Genomic DNA, 16175 nt, shown 5'->3' on the forward strand with positions numbered 1-16175 from the left:
CATGTGTCCATACCTGTTTTACCAGCTGAACATGAGCAGTCATTGATAACAGTTATCAGTGACAGGAGGCACCTTTTTTTATCAGCTCCTGTTTACTAAGTCTACTCTGTACAGGGGTGGCAGTGGATCAGAAGGAAGAGCTGGTTGTCTAATTGGAGGTTTGGTGGTTGAATTCCTGGCTTCTTACAGTCTACTTGATGAAGTGTCCTTTGGCAAGATGTGTTCTTAAATCTGCGGAGTGCATTCTGAATGAGTGTGTGAATGTGTGAAGTGTTATCTGTTGTTCATATGTAATAGCTTTTTGTTCAGCTAGAGCAACAATATTACAGCAACAGGTCTCTCTGTTAACTGCCTTTGGTGCTTTACAAGAAAATGCTTAGAAGAATTCCATATAAACGTATGGTCACTTTACAAAAAAAACTTGATCAGAGAACAGCCTTCTGCATGCTCATGTCGGTTCAGTCAAGGGGAAAGCACTTGTGATTTTCTCAGAAGCTTAAATGGTATTGCTGCTTAATAATAGTGAATTAAGCACAGCTGAGTGTAAAAAATGAATGAACTTTTTGATCATCATACTGAATCAGGTTGAAAATTATATAACCACGTTACCATTAGAAGAGATGGGAATAAATAAAGGAATAAGTACTGTTTCTACATAATTACAAAATTATAGAAAATTATTCTTATTTTTTACTCATTACACAGAATCAACATTACATGTCTCTATTCAGATTGTGGACCATTCTCAATTTTCAGTTCCTCAGTAAGTTTTGAAGTTGTCTTCTCTGCTTTATAGATCCCATGGATTTTGGACTTCAGGTCTAAACTCTAAGTACACTCTCCAAAATCATGACATTGTCCACTAGTGACCAATGTTTTGTATGTTTTAGATTGTTCATTTCCAAGGGCAATTTTCCATACAAATCTCAATATTAGCTGTTTTAGTCATGATGCTGTTTATCGGGACCATGTTGCCCATACCATTGACAGAAAAGGAAACAAACAATAAAACAGCTGAAAGCATTACATTTCCACAAAATAATAATAACAACAACATCTACAGTAAATCAATAATAATAATAATAATAATAATAATAATAAAAAATAATAATAATAATAATAATACATTTTATTTATGGCACCTTTCAGGACACTAAAGGTCACTGTACAAAAAAGATAAAAGAATACAAGGAAAGATGTAAAAACCCAATAATATCTAATAAAATATAGTGAAAATCGTATAAGCAGCATGGGGGTCATCTGAGTCCAAGAATACTTGGGCGCTTCCTCTTTCTTTCACCGAGCAGAGAGACGCCCCTTCATTTGTCAACTTGTCCAGCATCAGCACCGTTTTACAAAAGATCAGGTCAGCTTTCACTTTTTACTCTGATAAATGATTCTTTATCTGTGCCCATGGAGACCAGACTTTTGTGGTGATGCTGGTACCACAACTGCCAAGATTTGTCCTGGTAATGATTCTTAGGTGATCCTTGGTAGAGACAAAAAAAAAATAAAGAGTCAATCTGCACGTGTTCATTGACACTGACTCTGATTTTCACATGACGGTGAATCAGGAGAAAACAGAACGTGCTGTAGGTTACTGATGACTAAAGTGATTGTTTTGTGCGCGCTGACACAAGAATGAGCTTAACGACGTACTTTGACTGGCGACATCCTTTAAAACTCACTGATGAGATGGTGATGTTGATGGTGACAGCACGCGCCTCTCTCCGCCCCCAGCAGGCTGCGTCAAACGGGCTCCGCCTCCTCTCTCCTCTTCTTGCAGCTGCTGCACTTCACCCATCCCATCCAAGGAGCACAAACAGGTAAGCGTGTCTTTTTTTCTGTTACACTTATTTAATTTTGTTCGTAAAATGAATAAATCTGATTAGAAGGGTGGGTTGGACGTTGATGGGGCTGCCTGGCTGGAGCGGGATGGGGGAGGTGGTCTTCCTTCTGAGCGCACACACGTCGCCTTGAATCATCTGTATCTTGTGTGTTTTTCTGCCTATAACCGTATCCATTCCCGCATCTCTTCCCGTTGGGACACAGCGTGCCTGGAGACGGCACCTCGCTGTTATTCGTATTGTGTTTATCCAGCTGGTGTGGCGTGGACATGAACGCTCGTGCGGCGCCGCTCCACCCTAATCAATGTGCAATCGACTACGGGAAGCAGGATTTAACCCAAAGCAGCTCTTATCGCTGAAGAACTGGAGCTTAGATGGGACAAATGTTCTGAAGAACTGCTTTTGCATGAACTTGTCAATGAATATGTGTGTGTGCGTGCGTGCACACGCGTGCATGGTGCCGTGTTTTGCTAAGGTATTTTGTGTGGATGCATGTGGAGTCATGGTTATTTTGTTATTGCTGCATTTTCTTTTTCTTTGCTTAGCCTAACAAACAACTGTATCTTATTCATATTTTACAGCCTTTTGCTTATTTCATAAGTGTTATTTTTAATGTTTTATGTGTAAGTTTTAGCACTTTGGGTTGAATTTCTTCATAATATGAATAAATCTTAAATAAAAGTCAGGTATCATTTGACATTAATTGATTGGAAGAGATTTAACTTGCAAACCTTTGACTCATTAGTTAATCTCTATCAGTAATTTAGGTATTTGGTAATAAATTGATCGTGAACTTTATCACATAGCCCAGCAAACACTCTTACTCCTCTTCTCTTTTCTTCAGGATGGAGACCCTGTTAAATGAGTGGCTGTGGCAGGAGGAGTTCTGGCTTCCTCCTGGTATACGCTGGCGGGACATTGAGATGAAGGAAGATGAAGGCCACTTTCCTTTACCCAGGGATCTCATCTACACCCTCCCACTGGCCTTTGTCTTTATAGCCCTCAGATATGTATTTGAGAGGTGAGATTGTTGCTAGTTAGGTCATTAATTCATGGGTAAAAAATCATATAGTTGTCAATATTTGTTGGAGACTTGCAGCTTTAATTTTAGATGATACTGAAACTTCAATAAACGGTTTTCTGATTTTATGTCTGACTTGTGGTCATGCTGGCTGCCTGTTAAGCTCAGGGATGAAGGCTCCTCTACCCATTGTTAGTGCCCCTGTATAAGGAGGGTGCAGACCAGGCATGCAGTGTGAGATTATGAGTAGAAGGTTTTAGCTGCTGACACAGTTGTAAAAGCCCTTCAGGCTCCAGTCTTATCAAAAACATGATGGAGGTGGTCCATTTATATTGTAGCTGACTTGGCTGATAGCAAATGAACTTTCTAATACTGAATGGCTGCTGATGCGGTATTAGTTCACAAAGGTAATAAAAGTCTTTGCAACTTCCTGGAAAGAACTACAGGAAGCCGTCAGGGGAATAAGGCTCAAGTGATTTAATGTGAATGCTAATGCATCTGGCGATATCTCGAAAAGTTTTAAAGACTTTTAGTGACGACAGTAAGGAATTTAATCTTATCTTCAGCATGAGATTAAGACATCGGCCATACCTGAAAGGTGTTTGTTGTTTAAATATTTTAGCAAGAGAAGTTGGTTTTTGACTTCTCTTTAGAAACCCTTAACATTTTACATAAGAGTTCAGGCAACTGTTAATGTCATTTTTAAAGTACTTTTTAAAAAACATATCTGTTTTCTTTGCTTTATTTGAAAGCAAGTTGAATATATTTGGGTTTTGGGTTGTTGGTCATGCAAGTCGTTGGGCTTTAAAATTAACTGGCTTATAATCAACAATGTAAATGTCTGAAAGATATATCTGGAAGATTTAAATGATCATATGTTTATATTTTTATCATCAATCAACATTTTAGAAGTCACTAACATGATGGATCTCTTGTGTATCAGAGAAGCAGAAGTCAGAATTAACTGTTTTATTTAGACCTTGTCAACACCTACAAACAACTCAAATGAGACAACATGAAGAATCATGCGCGGATATTTCAAGACACGGTGCCTTTCTACCGTTCATAAAAAAGACATTTTATGGTTTATGTGCTTTGTATCATCTAAATAAAGGAAAGGAAGGAAAATAACTACAAAACTGCAAGTTAATGGTTTAAAAGCAAGGCAGACTTACAGTTAACCTGCCTGTGCACTAAACCAGTCCTCCGTTTGACATTTGTCCCTTCATGAGGTATTTATTAGCAGACTAGTAACATTATATGTACTATATGAGAGGCAGTCATGGGTGAGAGGATAACATAAGCGGACTACCAGTGTGTGCATGTGCATGCCTTGCTTGTGGTGGGCATCTGTGCAGTCGTATGGTGCGTTTGATTTGTACTCGAAAGTTGGATGTTCTGAGTTCCTATTTCAAAATGCCAGAAGAATGCCCCTTAAAGTCAGATATCCAACCTTAAAAGTCAGCCAGGACTCACTAGCTACAACTTCACCCATTGAAGGTGTGTACTACTTCCCAGAGCCGACTTCCAACCTAAGAGTCAAACTGAACGCACCAATAGTTGTTGTGATGGATGGGGCAGTTTGAGGCATTGCGTTGATCCTGGGACATGTCAGTCAGTCAGCTGTAAAGGAACAAGGTGTGTCTTCCATTTGATCACCTCAAGCTGCAGCTGTTTCCTGTGTTCAGGTAGCCGTGCGTATGTGTTTATGTGTTAGAGGTTCCTGTTACCAGAGACTATGTGTATGTTTGTGTAAAGCCACGTTGACCTTCTCATTCTCTGACATCTCCCTCCATGCCCATTTCAAGCTAATTATTTCTGAGACAGGGTTACACACGTGACTGTCGATGTGTACACACAAACATATTTATCAAAACATCTTCTCCAGGCTTACACACTCGCATCCTTAATTTTTTTCTCTCTTTCTGTCTATCTCCTCACACACACAGACACACACACACACACACACACACACAGATCAAGTGTCTCTTCATGCAATATCAGCTAATGACAAAGGCTATGTGGTCAAATATCAAAAAGGGAGCAGCTCTACAAGCTGTCAGGGGCCACCTGATGGGTATATCTCATTTCCATGCTGCATACAGTACAGAGTTAGGATCATCTGGAATTATATCAAAATTATTCACCTTGTTGCACTGCCAGTAAAACATAATAGAGCAGGGATCATCAACTCTGTCCCTTGAGGACCGGAGTTGGTGATCACTGCTATAGAGAATATTCATTTCATTCCAACTCGCTGCTGTTTTATGTCCCTTCAGGCTCATCGCCGTCCCGTTCAGCAAATATTTAGGGGTGAAGGATCGGATTCGGATTCGAGCCCCATCAATCCCGAAGCTGGAAGTTTTCTACAAACAAAACAGTCGGCAACCATCACAAGTTTGTATTCCTGTTATTCCTGATTCAGAGTTCATAATTTACAAGATACAAGATCTGACAGAGATAAATTTAATTATAGAAATATAATAGAAAATAATAATTACTATTATATCAAATAAAAACAATTATTAAAGTATATTTATTCACTGATAGAGATTCAAGGGAAAAAAACGATTAATAAAAATGCTGTTATTTTTTTTGTCTGCAAAAATGTTATACAGTCATTCTAACAATCTAAAAAAAATTGAATGAATACAGAACAATAAAAAATTTTCTTCTTTGACATTTATTAGGAGTCTCATTAATTATTGCACTAATCATTTGTCAGGAGTCTATACACTGACCTCCTGCTTGTAAAACCTGTTTGTAACAACCAGGAAGGAAAATTAATTAAAATAACCCACCAAAATACATCAGTAAACACACTGTAGCACATTTTTTAACACAGTTTGACGTGTTTTCCTCAATGTTGAAAACCACTTTTGTGTTATTGGATGAGCTCTGAACAACGGACTCTTCATAAAACAGGAAGTCTCTGAGGATGAGGTACAGTCATTAAATGTGAAATAATACTTTTACTGTTTTTGTTGGAAGTATATTTTATTAGCTGGAACTGGTACCATTTTCACAAGGCTGCTTGAGGCAAAAAATGGATGTACCAATATATCCTGTTGCAACATATTCAGTACTCTTGAAATCAGAAATCTTTTTGAATTACTGTAAGTTCACTCTCTGATTTACAATTTTTACAGCCTTAATGGTTAATATTTGTGAAGCTGTGTGGAGATTCAGTTTTGAGTTTCCAAAAATATCCTCAGGCTTAAGTGCTTAATTAAATTCACCATCAGTACGATGTCTGTTTCCCTCGGTTGTCAACTTTTATCAACATCACTCCTTTTGTGAATGTGCTCAGCAGTTAGACTTTTGCATTAGAAGATGCACAACAATAATTTCATGGATGTAAAACTTTTCCTTCGTGCATTGTGAGTTTCTATTCTAAATGAACAGGTGTCGACATGCAGCAGGATTCAGTTTCACAGGGAAAGTTTTCAACTGCCTCTTAGTTTCATTTGGCAGAGCAGCGTTGGTGTTTCTAGACAGGGTTGTTCACATGTCAGGCCAAGACATGCTTTTGATATTTTCACTGCTTAATGAGCACTGTTCAGTGTTTTCTTTCTGTGCCTGTGCATCAAAATGTGTGCAGTATGTTCATGCATATGTACCCAGACATTTGCAAAACCTCCCTTTTTTCCATTAGGGCTAGACAAGCAGCTGTTGTTCATTGTTGTTCTGGCATGTAAATCACAGGCAACAAACAAGCAGTAGATTTCCTTGAAAAATGCAGGTATGGGTTTTGCACAGCACAGTGTGTTGAAAATTTTGCATCCTCAATGTGGTGCCACATGAGTAAGGGTCTACATATAGACAGTGGAGCAAAATAAAAAGATGCACATGTTGCTGTTTTAGCACCAAGTCAGAATAACAAGCTCATTACTTTTTAATTAATTCTCAGCCAGCGAGATGAGCTTTCAACTCTAACAGAAGCCTGTGTTAATTATCAGGTTGCAGAAAGAGCGGAGATGAACCATTACACTAACAGAAGAAGTCTAGTAACAGACTCATCAGCAGCAAATGGTTCAGTTCAAAACACATCTATCAGTCTGTCATGTTGGTAGCACAACATTTGTTGAGATTACTGTAACTAAAACTGGCAGGTGTCGCTTAATTAGGTAATAAAGGAATCATATTCAAATGGTTGTATACATAATCTGTTTTTTGGCATGAATTTAGAGTGAAGTGGTGAGCTTGGGGAAGCAGTGTGGACTCTCGCAAAGAAAGATCCAGACTTGGTTCAGACACAGAAGAAACCAGGACCGACCCAGCAACACAAAAAAGTTCTGTGAGGCATCGTGAGTTGCTTTTCTTTTCTTTTTTTTTCTTCTTCTTCTTCTTCTGTTTTTTTTTTTTTACGATTAAGATATAAACTAAAGATCAGCAAATTACAGGTTTTCTGATGTCTGTTATATGATGTCATTTTTTCTGCTGCTTTACATGTGTTACAGAAAGCTGAATGCTGCTTTATTCTTTTTGTTGTTGTTGTTTTTCCTGTGTTCTATCTTGTTTTTGATTACAGAAACTGTTAACTATTTCGAATGCAATTGTGTAGGTGGAAAAGGGGAAAAAACAGGGGAAAACACAGAAAAGGAAAAATAGAAAAAAAACAATGAAGTTTAAAAAAAAAGATTCTGGCAACATTACCATATCTCGAGATTGTGTGTACATGTGTACAATAAGAAGTTAATAATGTTTAGTGCATGGATATTTGCATGGACAAAGTGACTCAACTTGTGTGATGCATTAAAATGGCTGTGCAGTGTGACAGCATATCTGTGAGTGACAAAGTATCATCTATCATTCCACATTTATTTTATGGTAAAGTTTTTCCTAAAGGACAGTAGTTCAATGCTATTACCTTTGCCAAGGTGGAGGTTATGTTTTCGGCAGCGTCAGTCTGTTAACACCAGAAATGGACTAAGAAATAAGTGATTACATTTTGGGGGTGATCCAAATCACTGTCATGTCCAGGAATTTTTTAAAAGGATTCTTTACTATTGGGAGAGAAGGATAATTTAGCCATTATAGCTTCCAACTCAACAGATAATGTTCAGAATCACTGGCAAAAAATAAATAAATAAATAAATAAAAATACAAGATGACATCATGGTAGATGTTAAATACACTAACAGCGAACCCAGACTGCCGCCATTAGACAAAATATAAAGAACTTTAATAACTTTAACACTATTATAGGCATTTACTTAGTCTTGGTGTCTAAGGGTTTCCAAGATCAAGGATAAGACATGGTATCTATACTAAAGAGTTCTTTTTTGTAGTGTAGTATATTTTAATTTTTGCTTTTGTATTTTTCTGATAAAACTGTGAGACTGAAACCAATTTTTGTTGGAATGGCAGGAAGCGCTGAAAAGAAGTCATTTAGTTTTCAGGAGAATCTTCATTTATTCTGGTGCTGCGGGTCCTGTAAGTGTGAGTGGAAAATTTGACCAGATAATCTTCTGCTGTTTTTAGAAGTGGGCAGTAAATAACTCTGACAGGCTGGCAGATTTGCTGATACCCAAGTACTTGATGTTTCCAGCCCTTAGTGTGGGATGAAAGGTTGCCTTATTAGTTGTAAAGCCTGTTGCTGTCTGTGCTGAAACTTAGATTAAAGGCAAATGTTATTTTTTTTGCTGGTTCATATATCCTGTCAATCTTCTTTTGGTGTTTTTTTCTGTTGTTGTTTGTTTTTGTTTTGTTTTTTGCTAATAATTTAATAATTTAATTTAAACTTCTGACAAATGGCAATGTTTTTTCTGTCTGTGCAGCTGGCGGTTTGTTTTCTACCTGATAGCGTTCACAGGTGGGCTCGGCTCACTCATTAATGTAAGTGTCTCTTTTTTTTTTCTTTACAATTGACAAATGTTTTCCTACACTTAATTACATTGATATAATATTTCATAGATGTAAGTGTTAGCTTTGATGAATTTTACAGCACTTTGTTTCAACTGTGGTTGTTTTAAAGGGCTTTTTAAATAAAGTTGAGTTGAGTTGAGTTGATTTGAGCTGATGATATCCGTAGCAGAGTTTGTTTTATTGAATGAATGTTCCCTGGATCTTCCAGATGCCGTGGTTCTGGGATCACAGAGAGTGCTGGAGGGGTTATCCAAAACAGGTAAGCAGGAGGTGGTGTGATTTAGATATTTTCTATATTTGTTTTAATAAAGCCAAATATCTTTAGTTAAATTGGTAAATTCTGTCTATACTGTTGTATAAATAAAAAAAAAACACTGTTTTAACTCTGTGATTCAGACATAGATGTTGTATGCATCTAGAGCAGTGTGGAAGTTTGCCAGAGAAGTTTTGAACATGAATGCAAATTTAACCTGTGCAAAATCTTTTCAGCCCACTAACATAAACTGCATGCAATTTGAATTACAAGTAAATAAGATGAAAATATTCTAAGCAATCTAAAAAAGCACAAAAAGGAAGAAAGTTTATGTTTGGTGGATTATTTCTTCATTGTAACAATGCTTCCTAGCAGTAAATCCTATACCGTTGGAAAGCTTGTTAATTTCCTTTTTTAAATGGTGCCACATTTGCAAGGAAAATCCATTTGTGGGATGAGCAGCAGAGTTAAGCATATGGGTTGCACCCATGAAAACTTGCCACACCTTCTCTGCCTATAGTAGGCTGATTGAGAGGGTAAACAGCTCTTAGTGGAGGCAGTGGGATGGTGTTAGGAGGCATCTTCCTCATTAGAAAAAAATGTATTGTCATCATTGGAGATGGTGTTAATGCAGAGACATATCAAGATGAGATTCTGCAACCAGCGGCAATCTTATATCTCCATAGTTTGAGATCCCCGTAGCAGGTTTTATCGGACTACTTCCATAATTAGGGCGTGAAGAGGATAGAATGGCCTGCTTGTAGTTTTGACTTCAACCCCATTAAACACTTGTTGGATCAACCTGGACATGTTGTTAGTCCCATAGTGACCAAAACAACCACATTAGTTGAAATGGAGCAAAAACTGGTAGAAGAATGGGATGCCATCCCACAGCAGTGTGTGACCAAGCTGGTGACCTGTATGAGGAGGTGCCAGGCTGTTGTGGTTGTGTCTAGTTCTTCCATATGCTCCTTTTTGTTAAATTAATAAATAGTTAAATTACCAATATATCATGTTTCTTCAGACTTCAGTCATCCAATTCAGTAGATAACACTAAACTAGAGTCAATAGCAGAACGAGCTGTTTGGCATTAGCAGAGAAGATTAGATGTTTTTATTTTTATTTATTTATTTTTTAACCATAAATAATATTTGGGTTAATCATATTTGAATATGTCATGATTTCTCAATCACATGAGTAGCAAAATCAGTAAAAACAAACGTATCAGTATCTACATAACAAATGATGAAATTAACTATCTGGAAAAAAAAAAAACTTGTACAGTATTAGTCTATGATAATGGAGAATTTCTACAGACCTAGAGTGGTTAGTGCACAACCACTTTTATCTCAACCGCTTCACTTCCTTTATTGCAAAGCTCTTTTTGCATATCCAAAGTTTTTTTTTTTCACCGTCAGTTTGAAAACTAATATCTCTGCTATATGCCGATGACAGCTGGGTATGCCTGCATGTCGGCATTCCTCTCTGGAAGCCAGTGTTCCTCATGGGGTCATGGCCTGGAATAGAAAACACTAGAACAGGGAAAACTAAAATCTGCAGCTCTCTGTATCAGCAGCATGACTGATTACAGCTCCAGGCTGTTTCCTTGTCTGAAGGCTTGTGGTAGTAAAGGATGTATTTTTATGAGTCAAATACCTCAATCCACTTCCTACCATTGTGTTGTTGCAAATACTGAGAGTTGTGTTTTCTGCAAGTGTTTTCACTTGAGATAGTACGGCACAACTTCCTGTTGTATTTTTCAGAGTAAAGTGAGACGTAAGAAAGTGTTTTTCAGCTTTTCCTTCAGCTCGATTTTGATACTTTTTTCATGCAGCTGAGCAACAAATGCTGTGCAGTAGGGAATCCTGGGAAACTTTAGGACAAAGGACTCTTTTGGGGGATCCCATTACTTCCAACCCCCACTCTCAACTATCCAGTCTTTTCTCAGCAAACATTCAAGATAGGACCCTCATATCAGTGCTAATGTTGTAACTCTTGAGCTGCTTGAAGTTGATGAGTTGTATCTTTGTGCAGAGCATTTTTACACCAGCTAATTTCCTCTGACAGCTCATAAAAGCTGATGTGTAAAATGGCCCTTTTTAACACGCTAAAAGTTAATGTTTACTCATTGTTATGCTCTTCCTCTCATTCTTCAGCCTGTTGCTGACATTCACTACTGGTATTACATACTGGAGATGAGTTTCTATTTGTCCCTGTTGCTGTGTGTCTCTGTGGATGTCAAGCGGAAAGTGAGTATGAGTTTGACTGATGTACAGCCCACCACCACTACTAAAAAGCAAATATATCCTGTTTTCAACTTTTTTTTATGCACAGTTTAATCTAAATGTTTTTCTCCAGACAGATTGAACTTTGTACAGATTATGATCTGGATTATCTGATATTGCAGCTCTTGTTTACAGGTTTTATAAGCTTGGATTAGCAAATATTAAAATCTGCTTGAAAGTAAAATATAAGAGTTTGAACAGTCTGACAAATGTGAATTAAAGTCATATTCTCCACCTTTACCTAGATTCATGCATAATTCACAGTAAATATTCAATGTTTTTCTTTCATATCCATGTTTTTGTATTCAAGAAATTTTGTGAAATGCTGGCCATGGTATCAGCTTTTCAACTAAAGTGTTATTTTCAAAGCTTGCAGCTCCAGAGAATCTGTGTAAATCTGCATTTCCTGTATTTGGATTGCTGATGCACTTTTTTGTTATTAATACTTTACAACTCCTCCATATTGTGTGTTCTGTGCACTGGTTGATAGGATTTCAAGGAGCAGGTCATTCATCATATTGCCACCATATTTCTCATCGGTTTCTCCTATTGTGCCAACTATGTGAGAGTTGGTACGCTGGTGATGCTGGTCCATGATTCTTCCGACTTCCTCCTCGAGGTAAAGCACCACACCTTTATTCAAATGGCAGTTCAGTCACTCAGTTTTACTTACAGAAAACCTTTTTTCTCTGTACATCTCCCCTGTTTAGTTATTGTAAATACATTTTAGAGGAGTAGTGAAGCAGACGTTTTCATTTACTGAAGTAAACGAAAGGAGGGAATGAGGTGCTGTGAAAGCTGTGGAAATGTTGCTCTGGTAACAAAATGCTGCTCAAAGGTCATAAGTAATTTGAATCATTCATTTTTGGAAAATTTTCTTTGTGCTTCCTCACACGATAAGCTTCCTTCTAGTGTGTCATGAGCAGAACACAGAAAAACATTGTGGCCCATGGTCATACCAAAAAATCCCTCTAAAATAATCTTTGAATCTGCAAAGTTTTACCTGCGAGTTACCCAGACAGAAACCATTGTCCCTGGTTTCATGAGGCGTTCATGTGGCACGTGTCACTGATAACGTCTGTAAATCAAGTTCATCACTGTCATCTCAAACAGGAGAAAAAATGTAGAGCTAGTCATGTAACATTGGGTGTGACTGTGTGATGTCTGGCCTGTGATAAGAGTAGAAAATAAGAGTAGAAATAAGATGCCAGTGTGATGTAGGTTTTGTTTCTGGGCCTTAACTTGAATTTTATTCGCAGCTAAAAGGTTTAAAAGCCTCTAATTTATCACAGGACTGAACCTGAGCTATTTGGATATTTCTTTATTATGTTGGTATTCTATAAGTATTCATTAAGTTGAAATCAGTTGGATGTCTGCCAACATGCATATACAGCAGCAAATGCCATGGGTCCATGTAACCATATGTCCTCAACTTACTTATGAAACACCCAGTTTTAAATGTAACAGCGTTTTGGATAGCTGGAAGCAGTATCCTGCAGCAGCAGGGCCTTATCTCATCATGCAGTTCTTCTTCTCTGCATCCACCGTTCAACAGTAGCAGTGAATGTCTGTAAAATGGGCTGTTGGCACATACTGCTACTCTGCTGTCAGACCCCATTACCAGGCCTGCTCCCAGTAGAGCTGATCATCCACCCACCCACAATTAAGCTCATCATTGTGCTCTGGTCATAATAAAACTAGTAACTGTTCCTTATACAATTCCCACATGTACATATTTATACCTATTTGTTTGTTTAATCACACTGCTTTTCTACATTGCGTTTTGCACAGTATTTATAACAGGTTTTTACACTTTTCTTTTTTGCCCTGCGGCATCAACCTCAGCTTTAAATTATGTCTGATAACATCAGCTGCTAGAAAAATTACCACATTACTAATAGTTTATTCATGGTCTATTCAAGTCATTTTGGCTAAACCTGTTTTGTCACTGTTGGTAACGGGAAAATGAAATGTGTTTTTCTTTTAACCTTTTAAAACCTGAGGTCCCCAAATTGATAGACTTTTGCAAAGATAATATTCACATATTGTACTATGATTTCGTGGAGGTTTAGAGCTGCATCATTCCAAATGGATTTACATATTCATCCTGAAAATGTTTCTTTTTTTAGGCAAGCCTGAAGCTTTTTTCATTTATGCTGTGTGCCTCCTTTATTTATTCTTTACCAATAACACATATACTGGTATTTACACATCTCAACAAATCTCACATATCATCCCTTTACTATGACTCTGAAAGTATTTAGATAGATCTTGCAGTTGCAGAGGTATTATCATGTCATTATAGGTATACCATTTTTAAGTATTAGCCAAAAACGTTGACACAAGGCTTAAGGCGTTAATGTTGTTGTTAAGTATAATTGAAAGGCAACTCACTGTATTTTAAACTTTTTTTTTCAAATATTAACAACTGAAATATTTTTATCTGCCTTTTCTTGGCAAGTCTGCCAAGATGTTTCATTATGCAGTGTGGACGAAGACATGTGACTCGCTGTTTGTCGTTTTTGCCTTGGTTTTCCTGGTCACAAGACTGGTGGTGTTTCCTGGCAGGTACGTTGGCTCTGAACTGATTAATTAGATGTGTTTTGTTTATTCTAAATAGGCTGTTATTAGTACATAGATGGTGGCTAAAAAAATCTGGTAGATAAATTGAATTGGTTTTTTTTTTTTTATTAGTTCAGGTTGCATACAATGTTTGACATGCCATTTGACGAAACCTATATAAGAGAAACAAGCAATCTGTATCCTTAGTAGCTCTGATTTTGTGCTTGACATTGTTTTCCAGAGTGGTTCACACAACCCTGGTGGTGTCTCTAGAGTTCTTCCAGCCTTTCTTTGGTTATTACTTCTTCAATGCTTTGCTGTTAGTGCTACAAGCACTTCACATATTCTGGGCCTACCTCATCCTGCGCATGGTATACAAGTTTGCCTTCATGGGCAAAGTGAGTATTTTGTAAACTGTTTGATAGGAGAGGAGGAGTAGAAGTGATCATAACCATAACGTTTTTATCCATAGGTTGAGCGTGATGAACGCAGCGATGAAGAGAGTGAAGAGGATGACAATGATGAAGAGGACGGGCCTGAGGAAGAAGGGGGTGAGTGTAGCTGGGAGCAAAGAAAGGGGACAATCAACTCCAAACTGGCATCGTTGGCTAACAACTGTGTCCTCAACAATCTGACCAACCAGAGGAATATAAACAGCAGAATGCCTAAAGCCAGATAGTGGAACAGCTCCCCTCACAGCCACCAAGTCTCACTGGAAAAATAGCAGCTTCCTGGAAAACAAACTCATTTCTGCCATGATTCATGCACACATACAGGTTTTGTGCATCCAACAAGGTTCATTGATAATTTCAGGTCATTATAGGTTTTCATCCTGCTTTACTGCAAAATTAGGGCATACAAGCACAGATGATTGTAGAGTTTAACAGCCAGTGTGCAGTTAGGAGGAAACGCCGTCATACCACTTGTAAAAATTAAAAGTAAATTTGGGTAAACAAGGAGACAATGTCTTTAATGTCTAATTGTAATTTGTGCAGATTTTGTATTTATGCTTCTTCTTTTCATTGTATTATAGTGTTTTTGTATATGAGGAAAGTAATTGCTTAATCTTTTTTTTTTTATTAAAATGTTTTTTATAAACACATTTAAACAGAACAAACTTGAGGCTAGAATTTATTACTCTTTTACCCCCAAACTTCTAGTTTAGTGTAGAAAGATTATTTAAAACATTGATTGTGATAATTTGTTTTTAAACCACCTGTAAGATGATTCTTTTTTTAATGTGGCAAAGTTCAAAATGGTACTGCAGAAGCTTCGTAGCAATCATAAAGTTATATTTTTTAGTGAGAAGACTTGATTTAGACCTGCATCATTGGGTTGCTCTCTATGATAAATATGGCGCCCTCTGGTGTACCAAGAATAGCATATCCTTTATTTGTTGACACCATATCTGACAGGAGAAGGTCGTCAATCCAAAACTGTACTGCTCCTAGAAGTAGACTTGAACCGTCTTTTTCCTACTTGTTACATCATTGTCATAGATGGCATAACTTTCACAAGTAGGTTTTTGGTAAAGTTTGCTTCTTTTTTTTTTTTTGCTTTAGGCTGCTGTTTTTACTTTATTCTGTCTAAAACACTGAGTATAAATTCTGTGATACTTTAGTTACTTTTACTTGACAAACACATGGGAAAAGCTGCAACATGACTTGTGCTGGTTGCCACAGTGTCCTGGATAAGCCATGTGGCCTGTGCACACAAATAGGTATTTGTAAGGTAGTTTAGATAATGGACCTAACTACAATAAAATGTTTTGTGATACAAGTGCAAAAATAACTCTTACTAAAATTAAAACAGAGAATGATTTTTTTTTTCTTTTTAAATCCACTGACATATTTTGATATAACTGGACCGACTCTGTGTGATTTTTTGACAACACATAGTATGTAGAGTATCTTTCCTATATCCTGGAGCAGAGTGGAAAACATAGATTATGGCCTGTACTACTGCAGAAAACAGAAATACTGTTCAGAATATCATTATATCATTCATTAAGCATGACATTCTACAGGTTACTAATGGGAGCTCTTTAAAGTGACTGTGTATTCATACAACATCTATTCATGTTTTACTTGGAGATATATGTTACATGACTAGATATACTGAATATATGAGGATTTAAATAGCAAAGGGCTGATCCAATGATTGACAGACTAAGAGACCCACTATTGTTCATATTTTTTGCAACAGATGTAAACGCAGGAGAAATGTTCTGTGCAGGCTTTAATTGACTGTTCTACAATGAGTGCACATGGGTGTGTTGTATATTGTGTGGTCTGTTGAAAACTTTTAATAAACATCTCATATTTAATAAACAAGTTCAG

General features: G+C 37.2%; 1 protein-coding gene across 2 annotated transcripts; it reads left to right on the top strand.

Moving 5' to 3' along the window:
- Positions 1–1757: 1757 nt before the first annotated feature.
- Positions 1758–16168, top strand: LOC121653427 (ceramide synthase 2-like). Of its 2 annotated transcripts, none has more exons than XM_042006907.1 (11): positions 1758–1826; positions 2692–2868; positions 5148–5265; positions 7057–7175; positions 8649–8706; positions 8945–8995; positions 11146–11238; positions 11765–11893; positions 13736–13842; positions 14078–14234; positions 14309–16168. In XM_042006907.1, the coding sequence occupies exons 2-11, from the start codon at positions 2693–2695 to the stop codon at positions 14513–14515; spliced, it is 1215 nt and encodes a 404-aa protein (XP_041862841.1). In that variant the 5' UTR covers positions 1758–1826; position 2692; the 3' UTR covers positions 14516–16168. The 2 variants fall into 2 exon arrangements, with proteins under 2 accessions (XP_041862841.1, XP_041862840.1); XM_042006906.1 differs by lacking the exon at positions 1758–1826 and adding an exon at positions 1920–2322.
- Positions 16169–16175: the final 7 nt, after the last annotated feature.

This window comes from Melanotaenia boesemani, chromosome 14 (assembly GCF_017639745.1).
Source record: "Melanotaenia boesemani isolate fMelBoe1 chromosome 14, fMelBoe1.pri, whole genome shotgun sequence".
In the NCBI taxonomy this organism is placed as follows: Eukaryota; Metazoa; Chordata; class Actinopteri; order Atheriniformes; family Melanotaeniidae; genus Melanotaenia; species Melanotaenia boesemani.

Coding starts and splice junctions, on each gene's coding strand:
- LOC121653427 (XM_042006907.1), top strand. CDS start 2,693: ATGGAGACCCTGTTAAATGAGTGGCTGTGGCAGGAGGAGTTCTGGCTT. Junction 8,707..8,944: donor GGCTCGGCTCACTCATTAAT/GTAAGTGTCTCT, acceptor TGGATCTTCCAG/ATGCCGTGGTTCTGGGATCA. Junction 8,996..11,145: donor GGAGGGGTTATCCAAAACAG/GTAAGCAGGAGG, acceptor CTCATTCTTCAG/CCTGTTGCTGACATTCACTA.